This window comes from Corvus hawaiiensis, chromosome 14 (assembly GCF_020740725.1).
Source record: "Corvus hawaiiensis isolate bCorHaw1 chromosome 14, bCorHaw1.pri.cur, whole genome shotgun sequence".
Taxonomy (NCBI): domain Eukaryota; kingdom Metazoa; phylum Chordata; class Aves; order Passeriformes; family Corvidae; genus Corvus; species Corvus hawaiiensis.
Window position 1 is genome coordinate 21465339 of NC_063226.1, and position 20194 is coordinate 21485532.

The window sequence follows — 20194 nt, forward strand, 5'->3', positions numbered from 1 at the left end:
TTGCTGTGTGACCTCTTTATAATGAGTGTCTGAGGTATTAACAAACCAAGAAAAGAAGTGTTTTTGATTGGAAAAGGTACTTTGCTAAAGCAGCTTCATATTTAACATCTTGTGCTTTTAAATAATAGATTGAAGTCAAAAGTTCAGCTGAAGTTTCAGTAGACTTTTCTTTTTATGTGTATGTGTTCTCTCCTATAGCAACAGTGACTGACTGGGTAAAAATAGACTATTTTAGAAAAAACACCTTTTGTGTCCCATGTCTGTATTTAAAGAATGTCTGTTTAGTATTGGGTTTGAGAGGTAAATACTACAGGGAATTTTTTCAGCATGACTTACCAAACTTTATGGCTTCACAGGAAGAAATAGAAGCTTCATTTTCAGTAGTTCTTTAGGATGCTGTTTATTTGATGAAACTATTATGCCATAAAAACGGAAAGATTTGTGGAGGGATGATGGTCTCTGGCAATGTTTAGCCACACAAATCGCTTCCTTTCTTGGAATCAGAAGTGTTCTTATATAGAGCATGAAACACAAAGAATAGAAAAGCCAGGAGTTAAACCAAGGCACAGCATTAAATAAAGACACTGTTGGGAAAGCATGGAAAGGGAGTGCTGATGTGGGCCTGAGAGATTCTGAGTCTTCTTCCAATGTACTTTTTCCCTGTTCCACACAAATCACCGCCACACAGGCATTCTTCAGGAGAAAGAATATACAGCAAGTGATGTCAGGCTGGCTCTCAGAATTCCCTCATCTCAGACATGTGTGTTTCAGCACAGGTAGAAGGTGCTGGATAATGGGAATATACTCTTAGCGTTTGGAGAATGGGTTATCAGTCTGGTGGACAAACCCTCATGCTTCTTGATTAACTAATGCAAACCCTTTTCCCAAGCTGATTTGCATTGCAAGTTCCCATTATTTTGTTCAGAAATAGAAATGTGGAACTCATTAGGCAAATGTGGATGTGCTCGTTTGTTGAAGGAAGGCAAGTCAAGAGTCCTGTGACAGGTTTAATGAAACTGATCTTGCGATACAAATATTTTGCAATTTTTAGAAGGGTTTTAGCTTTGTGCAGGGCTCTGCAGTTCTGTGCTGCTTATACTGAAAATGCCTCAGGTAGATCAATTTTCAAAAATAATCCAAGTTTCAAGAGGTTGTCAAGTTTCTCATCCAGGTTTTTTTTTTTTACCAGGATCACTACTACAAACAGCCAATTAGGGATTTAAATTATGCTTTCTTAGTGAACTGGTATTTTAAAATATCTTATAATGAGGTACTTGCCTGTTTCTAGTCTAAACTCTCTGTAACTAAGGAAACATCTGTATTTTTCATTATTTGCTCCTCCAGATCAATATTTAGAAGTTGATTAATGAAGCCGATTCACTGTGGTGCTACACTGAGTGTCAACAGGAGCAGTTTGTGCCCAAGTCCCTTCTTGATTAAGTATTTCTGGACAGTGGGGCTGAGGAGGGCAGTTCTTCCAAAGCTTTGGCACAAGAATCGACATGATTCAGATAAATGTCAGAAGGGATTTGCTGGCTGCTGGAATTAGACAGTCGTATGATACAGAGTTTTCTTTTGATATCAGCATGGTGTTAAAGGAGCTCACTACCTTGCAAACTCCAACCACCAATCAATCAGCTGAATTCAAACAGTGTGATGGTTTTCTATTTACATACAGTGAAAAACACAGGAAACTTGGAGACCTTGGGGAAGATACCCACTGGGTGCAAAGGATGGCATTTGATTCATTAGTATTTTAATTGCTTAACAGTGCTAAGGGAGAGTACAACTAAAGTCCCTGGAGAATTCTTCAAAGGAAGAAAGATAAATATTGAAAAATGTTATTTATATAGCCTTTAGTGTTGCATCCATGGAAATACCAAAATTAATACAGGGGCTGATCACATCTGCTGAACTTTCTCCTTCATGGAAGCAACGCTGAAGAGTCAAACTCAGCTGCCCAGGGAACAATGGAACGTGAGGACTTTGTGGTGCCTCCACCCCAGCGCATGTCCTGATCTTGTGTTCCCATGCTGGCAGAGCATGACCATGGATGGGCTCCTGCCAGGCTGTCCTGGAGTCCTTAATGGGCCTTTAAATGCACCAGCATGAAGTGCTCAATTTGTGTTTTGATTTGGGATGATGTCTGGCTCATGGCATAGCTACAGTCTGATAAAGTGTCCAAGGCCTGCGAGAGGCAGGGTAAGGATTTTCTTTTAGCTGCTTGCCATTTCCCCCTCTCTCTGGCTTCCCAGCCTCCTCACCTGATACTCTGACTGCAGTTAATCACCCTCTGATAGAATTTACTAAAAAATACCCTGATTAGTCTAGAAGAGTTTAATATTTTTTTCCTTAGAGTATTTTGAGAAACAGCTGTGCCACTGCACTTAGGCTGAAAGGGACGTTATGATCCATATTGGGGATAATTATGCACAGCAACAATAAGGGGAATAACTTCTTACTTAACTGTAGTCAGAGAAGATAATCTGATACACTCTGTGTAGGCTTAGAGATAATTTTCTAGTGGATGAAAGAGACTGTCCCCTAAATATTTATTAACATATGCTTTGGATACATTTAAAATACATCTATGGATAAAATTCGGGATAAAGATCATGAAAAAGGGAAACAATTTTTATTGACAGGACTGGTATTAAACATGCCAGAGGAGGTGCTTTGTATCCCATTCCAACTCTAAAAACATCTAAAATAGGCTCGTTTAGAATGATTCCTTTATCAACTGTGGTTGTTCTGAGTGCAGTCAGTGGCTCCTCTGCCCCGTTTGTCAGAGCAGGGTGGTGTTTCCTGACTGCCTGGAGCTTGGTTAGAATCTGCAAGATGATGATTTCGAATATGTTGAATGTGGACCTGGTAAATAACTCTGTGTTTCATTTCAATTTTGTCATAAATAAGAAGGGAAGAGAAATCGGAAGCAATGCATTTCTAATACGCAAACGTACTCAATGGTGTGTTGTATGTTATAGCTGTACTAGCCATCTTCCTTTTGATATGAAAACTGATCAGAGAAAAAAAAATCTGAAAACTAGAAGTTTCCTCCCTCTCCATTTCTGTGCCACTGCTAAGCCTCACAAAAGCCCTCTCCTGGTTTCCATAGAAATGGCCCTTCTGCTGCTTTGAGGTAAAGGTCCTCTTCCCTTTTTTCTTGTCTATCTAAAGTCTGAGTTTCCTGAGAGATTATTTTATCTTCTACATCCTTCATGTATGGAATGCCAGTCCAGGTGGAGGGGCTGATGGAACTGGGGAAACTTCTTCTCCCAAGGAAAAAATCTGGATTTATTTGATTGAAGAGCAGAGAAAAAAGGCATGTGTGTGTCACATGTACACTTCTGTGAATCTGAACAGAGCCAGGGCTGTGTGTGCATGTTCCACAACGTGCTCTGTCTCCTAAAATGTCCATGTGGTCCCAGTGGAACATCAGTGAGCGGACTTAGGAGATTCTGAGTTAAAGCCATGCAGATGTCGTCTCAATTTCTCATCGGGCTGAGTTTTATAACTATTAATAAACACAAGATTTTCTGTTTACAGTTTGTTTGCATTAGAATACACCCATTTCTTTGAACCATATGATAGGACATGACTAGCAAATATATTGGGGAACCACCCACAAAATGTTTACAGTGAGTAAGTTCTTAATATGTGTTACAGGATATCTTCCTAGTTTAGTTTGAGACATTTATGTCTACAAACATAATTCAGAATTAAGTTCTGATGAGTGTTATTCATGTAACTCCCAACAGAATTGCTTTCATGGAGTTACTCTAACAGAGTTATTTTAAAATAAATGGGGAATAATGAGGCATATCCTCAAATTTGTTATCTAGTGTTTTGAATCCAGATGGTGAGAGCTTTGACAAGTTCTGTCCATGTTGTTCAGTGCATTATCAATGCTCATTGACACAAAGAAAAGCCAAATTTATTCTGCTGCTTCTGAGAGCAAGAGTTTGAGGTTGCTGAAATAAGCGATGCAGGATTTTCAGAATGCTCTTTTCTCTTTGTGTTCTGCTTTTTTCCCTTTTTATTACCTTTGCTCCCCTTGACATTTTCAGGAATATTAAATTTTCCCAATAGAGCTGTTCGCTTGTATGCTATCAAAAAGATCATATTAAGAAATTCCAAAGAATAGTACTACTGAAGGGCTTGGGGATTTTTTTAGTGCTTCGGGTTTTCTTTCTACTTTTTCCAGACTCATCACTTGTCTTTCAGATACCATTGCTACCTTCTCACCTGCCAACATGGAGCAGTAATTAAAGCAAACCCCACTGTGATCATGTCCTTAATTTGAGCTCTTTCAAGAGTGCACATGACATGAACATTCCTTTTGTGACTGTGCTTTGGGGCTGCTCAGCTGCAGGTAACTGCTTCAAAATACCCTCTCAGCTACTTCGGGATAGTTGCTGCCTTCAGCCCCAAATAATTGTCAGGTATAAAATCAGTGGCATCAGACTGCTCCTGTTTCACTTCAAATGCTTAAAGACATCAAGCAAATGCTTTATTTGCTTTTTGGTGGTTTGCTTGTAGTAAGTGTTCTGTTTCCATTCCATTTGTGTTCATATTTTTGAGCAATAATATGTGCAGTCATAGAAGATCGAGGTAATACTTATCTTCCAAATTATCTGGCATTTACTAGTGTGCATGAGAAATTTCTGTGTTTCTTACACTGGAACAAATCTTGGCAGGTTTGGTATATTCTGTACCTGTAACTATTGCTCGAATACAATTCCATGGGGCAGAGTTACTTGTGTTATTTAACTAATGCAATATGTTTGTATAGCAACATTATTATGTTCCTTGAGCATTTAAAAGTGTTTTAAACCGTTTTGCTGTTTTCAAAAAGTCGCATTCTTTTCAGTCCATTTAAGTGTAAATATTTATTAACATCTACGGTTTACTCTAATTATATAAATGGTACAAACCACACACACCCAGCTTCTTATATTTTCTGCAAAAGGACTGTATTTTATAATCTGTTCTCTTAGTTTCCTGGGTATATGTATGATCAGACTAGAACTACATGTACTGAATCTTCATCGGTATCATTCTTTGTGTCAGTGCCTGAAGCAAATTACCTGCTATCAAAGATATTGAGAGATGAATCTTAGCAGCACAAGGTCCCTGAGATTTTTGCAATAATTAAAATATTTTGGTAATAGGCTCAAATTTTCTGCTTAGAAATCAGCACTCTGAAGGCAGTTAAATGAAAATGGTCCCTTGCAAAGTTGAGTTTCCAAGGTGGGGGATGGCAGTGGTGGAGAAATCCATTCTTGCTTTTTCTTTTTTCCTGTTTTGTTTTTTTCCCTCTGTTCATTCTGAAACTATGACTTGATGAATGTCATTAGGCTGTAATCCATTTATTCCATGTGGTGGTGGGAACAGAGAATTTGACAGTTCATTTGGACTGAGTGAACCAGAGTCGCTCTGAGCTGAGCCCCCGCTGCCATCAAACTGCGAGATTTTCTTCTTGATCATTTTTCTTTCTTTTGCTCGGCGATTCTGGAACCAGATTTTCACCTGGGGTGTTATAAATGATACGTGATTAATTCAAAGTGCTAGTCAACTTTTTACCATAATTACAGCAATGGAAATGTAGGTAAGTTCAAAAACACTATTTAAGAACCCGAAAACCCAAAGCAAGCAAACAAAAAGCCATGAGGAAAAAAACCCCAATGCTAAAATCCAATGAAAAAATCCCCCACAAACCAAAATACTGAATTTGTGCAGTGAAAAGTTTTTGTATTTTTCTGTATTAATTTTTGGCATAATAATCAATGGAAAATTGATTATTTCTTTCTTGATTTCTCTTTCTCCTGGGCAGTGTAAAGTGAACTTGCTGTGTTATATTTAGGAATACAGAAATCAATGAACTCATTGAGACTCAGAGGGTGCAGAGTTCATTATCTCAGCTTTGCCAGTGGCGTGTGTCATAATTTAGGAAGATGCAATTATGGATGAATTTTGAAGATTTCTTTATTATCTATGTTACAGATTAATTCAAAGCCAAGTAGTGAGGGTTCTTTTATTTCATTTATGTTGTGAGTGATTTTTGTGTGTGCATAAATTCTTACGCATTTTTAAAGTTTTGATTGTTTTTATTACTGGAATATATATTTATACCCGTATTTTACAGATACATATGTACTGTTATGTGTATAAATAGATATATCAGCGTTACTTAAAGACAGCGAATTTCCCAAGCTCATTGTGCAGGTGAAAGACTCTTATCTGTTTAAAGTCTACTTTTAAGTATCTCTATTTTATTCCTTATGTGAAAATGTGAATGAGTAGGAGCTTCTGTTTGTGTTTTCCTTCTTGGTAATTGTGTTCTTACTTTACTGTAGCTGTTACAGCCTTTAAGGTGTGTTGAGTACAATATGATATAGAAAGTTGTACCCTTGCTTTGTATTAAAAATCTCAGTGTTTTATATTTCTTCTTATTACCGTGCTGGTACTGGCATGAAGAAGCATTTAGCTTTGTCTGTCCTGTGGAAATGCAGATAAATTATGTATTTTGTCTACATTATACTTGAAGGAACTTTACCAGTTAAAAATGGGGTGGCATTGGGAGCAGCAGCTCTGTAAAAGGAAACTGCTGATTTTCTGCAGGATCGCTGGTGACTCCAGGCATGTCTGTGTTCTAAATCAGACAGCTTGCATAACATTAAGGTGGAAGTTTCAAATCTTTCATAATTGCAGTTCTCTGAAAATTTTCCAGTGCAGCTCTATCCTACTGTGTGACAAACTTTAGTCCATCCGTGAACACAGCTAATGTAACTGTGCTCTGCTCAGGAGACTGGCTTTATCTAGGACAGAGATTAAATATGTACTAGATATGAGTGAAGGCAGAGCTGCTTTCCAAGGAAGCAATGATCCAAGTATGCGCTTGAACGTTGCCTGGATGGATAGTCTTGGCTACACATACATATGGCAAAAAGAGATCCTGACTTGAAAATCCAAGGCTGTAAAACCCTCCTGAATATGCTGAAATCTGACTGAGGAAGAATGTGGCCTGTGGCAATATGTTTGTAATAAAGAACCCCATAGCTATCTCATTGGATTGACCTTGAGTTTTAACTTTCCTGTCTTCCAGCTGAAATATATCAAATGCCTTGGATTTTTTTGCTGGCCATTATTTGGTGTGATTTCAAGAAGAAATAAAATTGTGAATGTCACAGCTATTGGGAACATAGCTAAGATCCTATTAAGCTGGACTGTTTAAATATCCAAGCTAGTAAGCTAGAATGTAAGAATAACTACTTTTTAAAGTATGAGTTAATTTCTAAGGTTGAGTTCCCTATAATTGGAAGGTTCTGTCAAATGAGCCTGTTGATAACTGTGGGTTTGTGTAGTGGATTCTCTGTGTGTCAGGTGCAGAGGTGCAGGAGGTGGCTGCTGCTGTGTCTCCTGGCAGTGGCAGTGTCTGGGCACTGTGGGCACACCTCAGGGCTGCTCTCTGTACCTGTCTTTCGGAGAGTCCCAGGTTTGCTGCGAGTTCTGACTTCCTCCTGATTGTAATGTATCTGTTGCAGTGAAATTCCTTCTCTAATTCCAGTCTCTGGTGATCTGTGTAAACAACTCGGTACTTTTCTTTTGTTCTTGTTTTACCTGGTTAGGAAAGAAGTATTATTCATATGTTGAGTTGGATTTTCCATAGCAGCTTGCAAACATCTCAGGCATTTCACAGACATTAATTAAACTACAGAATACTTGTATGGGATTGTTTGCTGTGGTACAGAGGAGGAATATGAGGTGCAGGGTGAAGTGAGAGAGTATTGGTTACCATAACTGTCTTTCCCTCTTTTTTTCCCCTTCTCTCTGTAAACATACATTTAAATGTGAAGCTCTTAAGTGATAAACACCCCAATGCATCTTAAATAATTCATAGCAGTACATAACTGGTGCTGGCTATATTAATCTCAAAGGGGTTTCATTTTAGTGCTCACTGAAGTGACTTCTGTGTCTATGAGAGCATAAATACCCAGGATTTCAAGACTGAGCTTCAGTCACAATTCGTTCAGTTGTACCGTGGCCTAATTCTTTATCTGAGTTTTTAAAGATTGTTTCTCTAGCACAAAGATATGTCCAACTAGAAATGCTTTTCCTTTCTTGTGTGGCCATAGGATAAACTTAGAAGTTCAATAATAATTTTATTTACTTTTTCAAAAAGGTCCAGTCTTGCAAGGTGCTGAGTGCCTGTAGGATATTCCTGAGGGTACTCTGTGCTGGGCTTCCCTTTAGAGTTGGAGGCACTTGACAATTTGTAAGATGAGGCAATAAAATCTTGTAAAAGGATTTCAGGATCATCCTCTCTCTAATGTATAAAAGAAATATTCTTAGATATATTGGATAAATACTGTTAAGAGAAGCATTACCAAATGTTTAGAATGTATCTCTCATTTCATATAATTTTTAAACAATTCTTCATGTAGTAATAATCCAGGGAGATCAGTTTTCAACTTATTTGTTCTCCTTTGCACTTTCAACAGCCAACTAGATAGTTTTTCTTTTTTCTTCTGATCTTCCCAGTTTTTTTGATGTGAGTTTTCTGGGACAAACTGTAGGACAAAGACTCCTTTAAAGTGGTTCCCTAAAATCCATTGAGGTGTTAAGATGAAGCACACGCCACACAAAGGAGCGACAAGGAGATCTTATCAAGAACCCCTTTCACATTCAGAAACACAAGCCAATTGGTTTGGAATTTACAAGCCCTAAACAAATGTCAGACGCTTTCATCTTAGCAGAGGAAAGAGACAGAAATAGATGAAGGAATATTTTTTCCTCAGTTCTCTTTAATTTTGGACCGACACCGAGGACAGACTGGGATATTTTTATCTGAAGGTAGACATAGCTGAAATACGCATAATTAGGGATATTTTCCCAAGTCCTATGCCACTTCAACTTCCAGCATAGAAGATTTTCCTGCCTAAATTTGCAGGACTAAATCATCCAACTAAGTTTACTTTTTTCATGGTACAAATCGTTGGCTTTGAAATATTTGCCTTCAGTGATAGTTCTAATGCTAACAATAGTATAGATATTCAGGTTCCTCGTAAACTGAGGGCTTAGAGGAAATCTTTGAAAACAAGTTAAAATTCAACGAGGTTATTCCGGCCTCACTATAATCAGCAAATATAACCATGATTTGAGGGGGTGGAGAAAAGGAGTAGTTTTCTCCATTCCACTTGGTCATAAAATTCACAGAGCATTTCTTCTGAAGACAATAAAGCTGGGAGAAGGCCTCTTTATTTGCTGTGAAAATCATCACCCTTTCCGGCAATATAACTCCTGAAGAAAAGAGGGAGAAGGAAGAGACAAGACTGCATATCAAAGCAAAGTGAAGTGTTAAAAGGGTCTGTTGCCTCAATATGACAGATAGGCCTCAAAACCTCAGACAATGTAGGCCAGTGGAAAATAGATGTCACAACTAATTTACAAAGAAAAATAAATTAGCATTAGAGCAGGGGCCTGGCCTTTTTTCCTGCTTTTCTGTTTTGCTTTCTGGTTGTGTTTCTGCTGTGCTGTAATCTGAATTACTTGTACGTCCCTGCTTGTTTAAACAAAGACAGAAAATGTGTTGGCTATAGTTTTAAAAAAAATCCTGGGGCTGAACCTGTAACATACGAAAATCATGTTGTCCTTTTGTTTAGTCCTGTTAAAGTCCCTTCCCTTTCTGAGAAGGGTCACTCCTGGATGAAGTTTCATATGCAGTTTTAAAACCTTTTTCTAGGCCCTTTAGATACCTTTTCAGTAAGTTTTATGCTTTGAAGGTTTTCTTGCTCTCAGAAAATACACATCTTACCTTGTTGATTACACAGGGTTTAGAAGTTAATTTGAAGTTCTACTCCAGCATAACTGAAGTTGATGGCAGATTTTATAATAGATTTTTAGTCAAACCAGGATCAGACTGTCAGGAATTCTTTGGATGTTCTTTTCCTCACTTGCATGGCCTGACTAGGAAGGTCTCTACCAAGCCCACTTTCCATGTTTGGTTTTTTTAAAATTTCTTACAGCCTTATATATTTGAAATGTCTTTGTGTTTGAAGTAAAAAAGGGTTTTGTTCTGAATATACAGTTACACTCTTTTAGTCAGAGGACGTATCATTTCAAATCACATTTTATCTGTTTAAAGAACAGAGTACTTCTGTCTTTGTGATGTTGTTTCATCCTGAAGGTTGACTTGATCAGGTAAATTTTCATTTCACTTTACCTGCAGTTGAATTTTTTTCCTTGTATCAAATGCTAAATAAGGATATTGAATCAGAATGTAGTGTATTTAATAGAGTCTACACAGAGAGGAAGCAATTCCCACTGACATCTCACTCAAAATAATTCCTGCTGTCTTTAGGACAGTGTTTCAGGAGGATCCCTCCTTTCATTAGATGTGTTGTGATTTCTGTTACTCCCTTCTGCTCACGTACATTGGTGTGTGTACACGCCACTGGTGAAGTTAAGGACATATACATGTTTATGCACAGAAATATACTTGTAGAGTTTAGGGCTGTAATTCTGGGATTTTAAGGCAATGAACTTTATTAAGCAGTGGTAACATTGAAGGAGAGGAACCAGTAGCTACTTTGATAACACAAATAATATTATGGCAATAAGGAAAAACAGCAAACAACAGTGTGTTTCAAAGAGGGTTATAATGGCATCAAGTCAGTTTTCTTCTAGAGAAAACATTGATAAGGTGGTACAGAGCAGTCACATGCTTAATTTTAGCCTTGTAATTTATTTGAATTTCCTTCCATTTATCACAATTTTTTTCTGTGACAGGATTAAAATTTTACGTTTTTTTTAAAAACACCAATGAAAGGCCAAATCTTTTTGGTACTTTTCTTGTTTTGCACGATTACCACATTTGTGCTTTACTCTCACCATCTCTCTTTTTAAGGTGGGTTGATGCCTTGAGCTCACTTCTGTGAAGTCCTGAGCTGTTTTTAACACTTCAAAGGATTGGGTTCTAGGAATGCACAGCCTCAGGACATGCAGCTATTGATGGGCTCTGTTCCACCTGTCCCAAATGGTTCATAAAGTACTTCAGAATGTGTGTAAATTCTGTGTAAGCACTTTTCAGACTAGAGATGAATTTAGGCCCAAAATTGTGTCTCTGAATTGCAAATATATTTTATAAATTTGGACAAGGGTGTGAGAAACATCTCAGGGTCTTCCAAGACTGTTCAATAAGTGTGAAGCAAGGATTTAGATTTTTAAGTCTGCGATATTCTTTAATAATGTTATTCTTTGAGAATGCTATACGTGTAAAATTCAGTGCCTACATGACACAGACAGGGCTGCCTCATTGACATTCAGTAGTCTCAGCTGAATTTGATCTACACTCAAGTCTTGCATCACTTCTACACCTGGCAGTCTCCAAGGATGTTAATGAAGTTACTGGGATTTACATGAGTATACAGAAGGGGGGAAAGCAGACTGAATCTGCCTGGCTTTGAAGGCCTTTGTGGAGGCTCCAAGTGGAAGGACAGCATTGTGATATCCTAATGTTCACCAGGCATTTTATATTTAGTAACAGAGACAAAACAATGTGTGTCTGCTTTATAATTAAGAAACAATTACCAGGCTAATTTTGCTCCTGAGTAATAACCATTTGAAGGCGGATTCTCTCTGAAGCAGGCAGTGGTGATTTTCCCTGTCTTCTAAGATTGCTTCAATTGTAATTGCTCTGCTTTCTTTCGAGCATTTTCTTTGATGCTCCCTAACACACACTTACTACTTTTAACCTTAACAACAGATTTATCAAACCTTTCTACACCCCTAGTTTCCACCTTGGGAATATACATGGAAAGGTTCATCTGGCAGGCAGCTTGTGGCAAGAACAGGCACATCAGTGAGTGGCACTTGCAGGAAAGAGATTTTTAATTGTGTAATTGAGGAAGCTGAAAAATTCTGGCGTGTAAGAAAAGTAAAACTGATGTGAAATTAAATGAAGAAGAAGCTTAACCAAGGAATTATGTGATCTGCAAACAAAATAGTCTATGCTGATCGTTTGAGACAGATTGCTTCTCTGGGAATTTTTTCTGCTCACCTAATAAATCTGGGTAGAAAAATATGAGACACAGGAAAATTGCAGAAAATTGCATAATCACTGCAGTTAGATCAAAGTACATAGTTTTCTTTATAATTACTGAGAAGTCTGTAAGGTTTAAAAAGATCAACCTGATTATATATTGATATCTCCTCTGCAGCACAAAATAACGATGTAGTATTTCTGTCTGTAACTGTTAAATGTTGCTGCATTGCTCCATAACACTTTCATGATTATCATGTTTTTCACAGAAAATGCTTTACAGAATGTTCCAACAGGGATTCCTGGAGCTGAGCTCCAGCCAGGTCAGCCACATCAGCCGTTCCACTACAGCAACCACATAAAGCCTTTATGGGAGAAAGTGAAACTAGCACAAATTTAGTTAAAACTGCATTAAACAGCAGTAGGTTAAATAAATGTCATAAATGACCCACCAACCTATGTGCTTCAAGTGAAGTTAATTATTTCTAAGCTCAGCGATAGCAGAAGATGCTTTCTGAGGTTGGAAGTTGAATTTGCACTCACCAGCAGTGTTGGTTTGCACCGTTTTCCTCATCCACTCATAAGAGCTGTGCCTTTGGCTGTTGGGAGAGATTTGCTGGGCATTAATTGTATCTACAGGAGGTAACCCCGCAGCGGCGGCGGGATGCAGGGAGCTGTAATCAGCAGAGCTGTAGGAGCCCTGGCCAGGGGACGAGCCATTGATGTGGGCAGCAGCCACGGCGCTGGAAGGGCCTGGGCCGTAGGCGCTCCAGTCCTCCCGCTGGGGGCCGTAGTGGGAGCCCCAGGCTGCCGCCGGCTGCCCGTGGGTGTCCAGGGCTGGCACAGGGTGGTATCCCATGTAGTCGGAGTAGGCTGGAGCAGATACGAAGTTTTGCACGGGCAGGTTGTTGTTGGCCCTGGCAGATCCTGGGTACATGCTGGGCTCCTTATCCAAGAGCGAGCTCACGTACATGGCTGTCCCAGACTGTAAACACAGCGTCACAACATGTTGTTCCTCAGTGTCTTCTTTTACTGCTCAAAAATATTTGTGTTTGGTTTTCTCTAATAATGCCACTCTGCTTGGAATCTTCTACTTCATCCTCTTTTATTATCAACTGTGTTACCAGGTGCTGGTGGTAATGGTTTACCAAGATCTTGTCTGACGTCAGCCCAACTGCCTGCCTCATAATTACATTTACATTCAAATGAAGGGCTGACCAACCCCACCTTGCTGCTGGTTCTGGTGCTTTCTCTTTTAGAGAACTTTTATCTATCCTACTATCCTGCCCTGATATTCAACAGCAATCCCAGTCCTGTAAGATGATGCAACAGTTGCTCGGATTTGTAACTTAAATAGTTAAGTAAATAGACCTTTTAGAAAGAAATTATAGTGGTATCTATTATAGCAATGTTTAACATTCAAAGGATTCGTGTCCTTTATTTTGTCATGTATTATCAATCAACAAATCTGTTACTCTCTTAATTTCCCATATAATGAAAAAAATTATCCCTTTTAGTCTTTAACAGATACAGTCAATTTGAATAATTGTAATTCAGTAACTTCAAAATACAGAGCGCCTTATAAATAGCATGTCTTGAGTATAACTGTCTCAAAAATGTTCCTCTCATTGTTGATGTTTGTAAGTGGTTTTCCAGAATGGGAGCCTTTAAAGCTGTGACTGTAAGACACATGTTCACACTCTCCTCATACATAGTGATTTAAGAGATCCCTTCATCTTGTGGCCATTGCAAACTGATAAATTTTAAAAAGCAGACAATAAATCTTCCTAACAAAGATGGTGCCAGAAGTACAAAGAAAATGACTGTAAAAAGTAGGGAAAAAAGTCTTTGATTAGGCCCAGGAATATTGTTGGCTTCTGTTTCAAGACAACCTTTATCTGCCTGAAAGGAGGCTGGTTCCTTCCTCTGAGGCTGCTGCTGTCTATAGTCTGCTTTCTGTGGTGGCAGCTTGGGCCAGGGAAATCAGCAGGGAGAGACATCTGGGTTGTTAAGTTTGTGGATCAGCAGTGCCCCGATGCTGCTGTGTGACACACGGGTTCTTCCTGGCTCAATGTTCGTGTCCCTCTGAGAAAAATGATTCTGAAAGTGGTTTTATATCCTGTTACTAAGAGCTTGTTATTAGCACGGCGAACTAACCACACCCTAGGACTTCAGAATTGCCTCTCTGGGTTGTGTAGCTGCAATTTGTGGAGCGAATTCACTGTATTTTTATTTTGGATGGGTTTCTTTGCAATGAGCTATTTGTAAGGGCTATGCTTGCAAAAGAGGTGCAAATTACAATGAGTTGTTTCCCTTTACAGAGGTGTGGGTTTTCATTCAGTATCCTTTGTATTTTGACACTACTCGTATTCACACATCCCTTCTAATTCCAGCACTAAAGGATTCTAAGTGTGTACTTACAGACAGGAAAGATATTCCCCTTCTCTTTGGGACTGCGCTTTTTAGGGAAAGAAATTTTACTGAGGAGTGTAGCAAAATCTCTGTAACTTGTTTTGCTACATTTACAGAATTCTGCATTGAGCACTGGGATCCTCAGAATGCTGATCCTCAGAAGTTGCATCATGGGATAGGACATGGGAAAAATAAGATCTTTTGTAATTGGTGTACCCTTATAAAAATAGACATTAAAATAAATGGAAAGAGACTCTTATTCCCTTTATCTCGAAAGACAAGGAACTGTAACACAATTTTTGAGAACCCACAGACTTTTTAGTACCGAATGTCATTCAAATTAAAGAAGATGTATTTCCTATGTCCTTGGAATGTTTAGCCTGTTTGTGAGCATTACACCCCAGTTAAATTCCCATGGATTGCTGAGTGTTGTGCAGAGCTGTCACTCATAGGCAGATCCACAGGAGGGGAAAGTTTTGGCTCCATTGACTGCATCTGTAATCCAGTGACAGGGGACATTGGCTGCTCAGAGATTTCAGCTCAGACCCATTGTTTGACTTCCCCCAAACACACCATTTTCCCATCCCTGTGAATGATGCAATTTCATATTCTGCAGTAGATGATTGTAACATTTTTAATCTCTGGTGTTCCTCTTGCTTTATGGGATATCTGGGCACGTACCCCCCACGATTTCAGTATCACTTAATCCTATTTTTTGTATCTCAGAGCTTTATCCTTTATTCTCTGTTCTTCTTTTATCTTTTGTTTATGCTCCTCCTTTCCCTTTCTTGTTTTGCCTGTTCCATTATCTGAATTTTCTTCAGATCTATTTCGATTCTTTCCAGAACAAAATTAGATCAAGATACTCCGATGGCAATTTGCTACACTGATTTGATATCAGTTAACAATAGTAAACTTTGAATAAGGCATTTTGTTTAAAAAGATTTACATAGCAGGATAAGATTGCTGGGCAGGACTGCAGATTTTTAACACCAAAGTGAGAATGAGATAACTAAAATGGCAATGTTCAAATGATCTGCACCCTGGGTCTGATGTCTCCTATTTTGTGTAGCAGAGCAGGGTGGAGATATTAAAAAGGAGCAGTACCTTTGCATGTTGTTGTGTAGTTTGAGGCTACCAAAATGTTTGGGTTGGTGTTTTTTGAGAGCTAATTGACTGTTAATCTGAGTCTGTCTTTCCAAGAATAATTTCTTAGGCCATGCACAGCTCCTTCCTTCTCAGGCCCAGCACATCAGCAGCTTCAGAGCCACAGAACCGCTGCATCTTCAGTGCAGTAACTTAGGCTGCAGTTCCACAGACGTTTCTGGGGGGCATGGCTTTCAGGGAATACAAAAAAGAAGGGAAAAAAATGAGCTGCCATTGCCTTGGGCTCTGTGGGGATGGCAGTGAGTGGAGTAAGGGCTTGGCGTGCTGCCCGTGCCTGTGTAAAGTGCTGGTGGAACACGGGCCCTCTCCGGACTCTCTGGGGTGGTGGGGGAGTGACAGCAGTTCTGAGGCAGTGGGCTGGACATCCGGAAATCCCAGCCATCTGGAGTCTTGTATTTGTACATTTTTCTGTGGTGGGTGGTAAAGGCAGAGCAGGACAGATCTGTGTGGCACCAGCAGCAGGAGAGCTGTGCTCTTTGGCAGACACTGGAGAGATGGATTGCCAGGAAAACTGAACTCCAAGGTTGATTTTTTCTCCACCTGTCCAAATGCCATGTGTAATTTATCTACTAGACCAGTGTCCATGGGAGTTGTCTCAGTGGTTGTTAACGTGAGGTTTTACGTGTGTTAAATCAAATGTACTTTGAGATCTTTGGGGAAGAAAATTTTCTAGTTTTCTAGCAAGTGGTTGATGAAAAACTATCAATAATAAGTGTGGTGCTCACCATTGGAACTCTAAAGGTTTGTTTGTACAGGCAGTGGAGATGGTGCACTATTGTATGAGCTGTTCTAGAGAGCAATTCCAACCCAGTAATAATAACATAATCACAAACGTGCAATTAAGTGTTTTAATGACAGCTATTAAAACTGCAATTTCGGAGCTACTGGTAATTTAAAACTTGCCTGTACAATGATAACTTACATTAAAGGTGTTTACAACTCTGATAGTTTTTATTAGGAACCCTTCCTCATAAAATGACTCTTCCTTTTATGTGGAGATAAGAAGACAATAATCTGTCTTTGAAGTGTGAAAATGATGTGAAATCTCTCTTATTTTGGAGAACCAAAAAGCAGGTGAGCTTAATGTGCCCCTTTGTGGCTCAGGTGATAGGAGTGAGTGTTTGTTTTCTTGCCTCCAGATGACCACTCCAATAGCACTGCGGGCTTAGGAATGCTTCTTGCCTGTACCTTTATAGCTGCATGCTCAGAATTTCGTGGGAATGGCTGCCGGAGGACTTTGTTAGGGAACTCTGTATTGCTGGTAGTTCTAATGCAGTATTTTCCAGGTGTTATTGACCCTATATTCAAGCTGGGCTTTGCATGCACCTTCATTCCTCCTAAAATTCTTAGTCAGCTGTAGGAATCTTGAAGAAAGGTCAGTCAGGACATGGTTTGCTGTCAGCTGAGGGCATTTCTGTTGGGAAAAAACTCAACTAGTGATGAAGGAAGGTAGATGGGCTTAAAATTTTAAAACGCAGCTAAAGAGGTGGGTTTTGCTGTTGCTGAAGCTTCTACAAACACAAAGCTTCTGAAATTTTTTTTTTGCCCTTTTTAATTGGGTTTTTTAATATACAGAACCCTACTTAGGTCTCATTTTCAGGGCTTGAAATGTAAGCATGTGCTAAGTTGCACGTGGCAGATGCAGCACAGCCCAGAGAGCTGAATGAGCACTGCTGAGTGAGCTGTTCTCACTTGCTGAACTGAATCTTCTGGGGAAAAGGAAGAAGGGATATAGCACAAATTTCAGTTCTGCCCTGTGTCTCTGATCCCTACTGGGGATTTGTTTTTCATAAGAGAGCAACAGAAGAAATAAAGATGCCAGCTGTCTGTGAAGCCTTCCTCAGTGGTTTTGGGTTTAATTTCATGCTCTGAAGTTTTGGTTGTTAAGAAATCCTTTTGAAAAATGATGAAAAGTGGCTGGTAGAGAGCTGATTGTATTTACCCTTCTATCTACTCCACTTCTGTTTTTCTAAGTGCTGCTTAAAATGGCTTATCTCTAATTTCTAAATGTTAAAATGTGTTTTTTTAATATATTTCATGGATAAGCTGCATCAGTTTTGCCAGGAAGGAATGGTCTGAAGCTAAAGGAGGGTCTTACTGTTCAGAAATAAAAATAATTTAACTTCTGCTTCAAAATCAATTCTGACAGAAATAAGAGCATTCCTTACTGCTCCACAAGCAGCTTGAATTCAGCAGGAGTTACAGAGCCTATGTGTGAACCCCAGGGTAAATCAATTCTTTAGCAGAACCATGAAAAGGAACAGCAAATCCTCTACTGCCATCGATTTCGTTCCTTCCTGAGCAGTGCAGGAAGTTCTATCCTGCCCAGGTGTAGCTGGGTGGGACTGTTGGGTGCTCCCTGTGAATCCTCCAGGTGTCATTTGGTGTGGGGTTTCTTGCAGGAGGTAACAAAGGAATCAATTGCCTTCCCTCTTTGCCTGGCACCCGCAGCTTTACGGTGCTGGCAGCCTGGCATTTCTGCCCCACACATTTATCTCTGGGATTACTGCCCATGTAAAGCTCTCCCACCTTAGAGGGACTGTTTGTTGTGGCTGAGACAACAAAGAGCATCCTGGTCCTTAATTAATCCTCTCCATTTATTGTGAGACATTTAAGAGCAGGTTTTTTTAGAGAATTGCAAGAATTTGTGCTCTTTGGGTATGAAAACAGCTGGCAAACATTTTCATCATAAAATCTGTGCCTATTTCTTTACCTGATGAGTTTTGCATAATTTTGTGTCCAACTAACATCCAGTGCCATCTGAAATGTGAGTCATTTGCAGGGACGTGTCATTTCAGTGCCCCTGGACTGCCCCAGCAAACCAAATAAGGGAGCTAAAGAAGGAATCTGCTTTTTAATTTTTATGGTAACATCCACAATTAACATATATCTTTGAATCTCCTCCTTGGGTAGAAGGTGTCACATACTTGATGCTCTCTCCTCTGTACCCTAATGATTGCATAACCTCTAAGCAGTAATTGAAGATTTTGTTTTAGAAATATCATTTTGAATTGTATATTTTGCTTAGTTGCAAGAAGATTTGGTAGAAGGGGCTCTTTGCTCTACTGCTTGATTTTTTTGTATCATATAGATCACAATTCTTGCTGGAAAATGGGGTCTAAAGTTTAGTGAATTCCTCTGAAAATTGGATATTCCTTGGTAGTTCTTTTAATCACAATTAGGATTAAGGGCTTAGATATTCCTGTGATGTAGCCTAAGGTATGCTTTTCTTCTTCAAGGCGCTTCCCGAACAACCAATCAATCTTCACAGTACTCTGCTTTAGTGTCCTGAGTTTTCAGATGTGATAAAAGTGATGAGTTATTTGATATACCCAAAGTCAGGAAGAAAGTGAGTATTAGCCTGAGGATGGCACCAGTATTTCATAACCCACAGTGCTGGACCCAGATAATTTCAGTTGATTTGTCTGCAATTTTCTGTCTCTCTTATTTTTATTTGGACAGAGTACAGCAAGTTAACAGCACTCCACAAGCTTCTTAGAGAAAAATCACTTCCTTTGGGGTTTGGTGGGCAACTGTTTAAAGGATTAGAACCCATTGGAAATACTTAACTGGAGAGATTGCTGGGCATTCTTACCAAAAAAAAAATTGAACTACTTGAAACAGCCACTGGCATAACTAGAAGGTTAATAATCTCTAAGGTATTGCCCTGGTTTATAGATACTGCTTTTGGAGCAATAAATGTTAACCTTTGAACATGTGCTTCTGCAAATAAAATCCAGCCTTATTTTGTGTACTTAACAACTTCTGATTGGAAACACATAGCAACCTATAGCAAGCATGCTTTCAGCAAACTGGAGCAGAAATGAGGCAGATCTTCAAAGTGGTCACTTATCTTCCTCAATAACTCTTCTACATGTAAACAAGATAAACCAGGTCGTTCTGCCAGATCCCCCTTGCTTTGAATGATGTTTGAATAATTTTAAAGAGAAAGAAGTTGTGTTCATACAGATTTCTTAAAGTTCTTCCTTGAAGTACTTTTTTCCTTTTAGAAATGTTAATGCAAAATTAGGCTGTGTCATGAAAATGTGATTAAAATAGGTAGCTGTGCACTTGATTCTGCAGAACCCTGGGGCCAGGCTTCTGATCATGTAGCTAGAACTAGATCTTAATTTATTGTATATCAGTGCAAAAGACAAAGTTTCCCTCTGTATTCTTACCTTTTGAAAGTCTAAATCTGGAATTTTTATTGGTTTTTCTCTAGTCTGCAAGCAGAATTCTGTTTAGTTGGCCAGTGTGAGGATGCTTTTCCTGTTGAAGCTTTTCCAGTCTCTGTTAAGTTAAATATCTGTGTATTTGTGAATGAAACCTCTATCATTTCCCTCTGCCAGCACCATGGCTGTGCTGTGTATTTCCAGTGGGTTCCTCTTTTGGGTAGATCCAATGGCTCTCTTTTGGGAGAGCAGTTTGGTTGCAGTGCTCATTGATGCGGATGGGAAATTCCTTTTGTTCCCATGTGCTCTGTGTCATGCTCCTCTTTTCCTACCATGTGGAAATCAGTTGGAGACTTTCTGTTGCTGAACTTTGAGTTGCAGCTTCTTCCTCTGCCCTGTGTTA

General features: G+C 39.2%; 1 protein-coding gene across 1 annotated transcript; it reads right to left on the reverse strand.

Annotated features, from left to right (window-relative positions):
* Window positions 1-5053: 5053 nt before the first annotated feature.
* On the reverse strand, window positions 5054-13109 carry LOC125333296 (homeobox protein CDX-4-like). Its single transcript, XM_048319138.1, has 3 exons — window positions 12584-13109; window positions 7475-7620; window positions 5054-5529 (listed from the first exon to the last, which is right to left on the reverse strand). The coding sequence occupies exons 1-3, from the start codon at window positions 13011-13013 to the stop codon at window positions 5323-5325; spliced, it is 783 nt and encodes a 260-aa protein (XP_048175095.1). The 5' UTR covers window positions 13014-13109; the 3' UTR covers window positions 5054-5322.
* Window positions 13110-20194: the final 7085 nt, after the last annotated feature.